The following is a 1,900-nucleotide window of genomic DNA, read 5'->3' on the forward strand; positions in this document are numbered from 1 at the left end:
GTAGAACATCGCATAATGCACAATGATTCAGAAAAGACACTCGAAAGTAATCATGGAGTAAGGGCATACGTGAGCGAAAATCATACAGCGAACGATCGTCTACGAGAATCGACTTCACCCCCCACGCGCTACAGGTGTTCCCACGTCACATGATCCCAAGCGTTCGCGGATTCGTATATATTTTCGGGTCTGCCTCACAGCCTGCTACTGCCACAGCCGACCATTATACGAGTTGGGTCGGGAAAACAGCTAAGAACTATCGAACTGCACAATAAGGGAACTCAAACTACTATTAACCAATACTCTCATTAGATTCATAAGTGTTGCGATAGTGGTGGATCTGACTTTGGTGTAAGAGCAATAATCTAGTCAATAATTCTGTGATAAAATACTGAAGCAATACTTAAAAGGTTGAAAGTACGACAGAGGAAACCTGGAGCAGAAACAAGTGAGCAGATAACACCTCCACCTAAGCGCCATTTTGAAGGAACTACGCAGCAGCGTGCAGCGGCCAGTGGGCCAGAGAACCTAGTGTGCGCCCAGTCATCACTGAGTGTAGACGTGTGGCTCTTCTGGACATTAACTTCTACCCTTAAACTCCTGTATTTGCGAACTTTCCGACTCGACAGCGAACAAGATGGGGTGCATAACGAAACTTGGGCTCTTTGTGTTGAACTTCGCCATTTTTGTAAGTATGGTTGAGTTAAAATAGCCATTACAACCAAGTGATTTTTTTTTCCTTATTTGTCTTATATGTAACCTTTCAATAAATCAATCTGCTTAATTTATTTAGAGTTGATAACTTGTAGCTGTGTATGTGGAACAGCAGTGACGAGAAATGTCAGTCGTGGAGAAACCAGGTTAATATTACGGCAACACTTGAGCTTTCAAATGCTGCCATCTGTTCACACTTAACCGACCACTTTTCACTTTCCAACGATTTACACGTTGGTATTCTAGAAATAAGCAGTAGACATATCATTGTAGTCAAAAGATCTGCTTGTCTGCTATATACTGTAGTCATTCCCCCCCCCCCACAAAAGGAACAAAGTATAATGTTACCATCTGTTTCGTGACAAAGTATGGCTGCATTGACTAAGCTCATTACTGCGATAATGTTTTATTTTGCTATATCATGACTTCATTTAAGGAGAGGCCTCTATTAACTCGTCCAGTTTGACTTATTGCTGAAGCGAAGTGAAATCAAGAGGTATGAATAAACAAAATCCATTCTCTACATGAGATATCTTATTTGTTAAATATATGGCAACTACTTGTGGTCATTGGGATCATTCTGGCAACTGTGTGAAATTATTTGATTTTGGCCTTAATTCCATAGAAGCTGCTTCGGTTTACAAATATTACTGACCTAACCTTGCGTCTTTATAAAGGGCTGGAACGGTATTGGAAGTGTATTTGCGAAAGAAGCGCTGTGAATGAGATTTACCGGTACACAAAACGTCCCCCCCAAAAAAAAAAAAAAAAAAAAAAAAATGCACCGTGGGCTACTTATGGCTTTAATGTCATTAATCCCACCATAAGTCTCCCCTTGGTCGAATAGAAGTCTGATGGCAACAAGAATGTACTCTCACTGATGAGGTAAAAACGGGTATGTCGAGGGGCAGGGAGTATATAAATAGGCCTTACGTAACTTCACTTTCACATCGCCTGTACGATATTTCAGTTATTCCTAAGACCTAGGGGATTCTGTTCAGTTTAAGAAAGCATTTTTTGATCTGTGACATTAATATGGAGTAAGGCAGGTGTTATAATGTGGAATAAAGTAGGATTAATTCAACACAGACCTCAGCTTCATAAGTAATAATCAGTAAGGTATTCAGTTTTATTCACCTTGGGATAAAATTTTCGAGCTTTGTAATAGTCATAAATACCATAGCAA

General features: G+C 40.0%; 1 protein-coding gene across 1 annotated transcript in view; it reads left to right on the forward strand.

Moving 5' to 3' along the window:
• The first annotated feature begins 216 nt into the window (after positions 1-216).
• LOC145413135 (leukocyte surface antigen CD53-like) overlaps positions 217-1,900 on the forward strand; it is a 7,574-nt gene continuing 5,890 nt past the window's right edge. The window contains exon 1 of the mRNA XM_080282852.1: positions 217-688. Coding sequence (XP_080138978.1) covers positions 638-688 — 51 coding nt within the window. The 5' untranslated portion in view covers positions 217-637. The remainder of the gene's footprint in view (positions 689-1,900) is intronic.

The sequence above is a fragment of the Coenobita brevimanus genome, chromosome 95, assembly GCF_032717465.1.
Source record: "Coenobita brevimanus isolate Jiangsu-jjx chromosome 95, ASM3271746v2, whole genome shotgun sequence".
Lineage (NCBI taxonomy): Eukaryota > Metazoa > Arthropoda > Malacostraca > Decapoda > Coenobitidae > Coenobita > Coenobita brevimanus.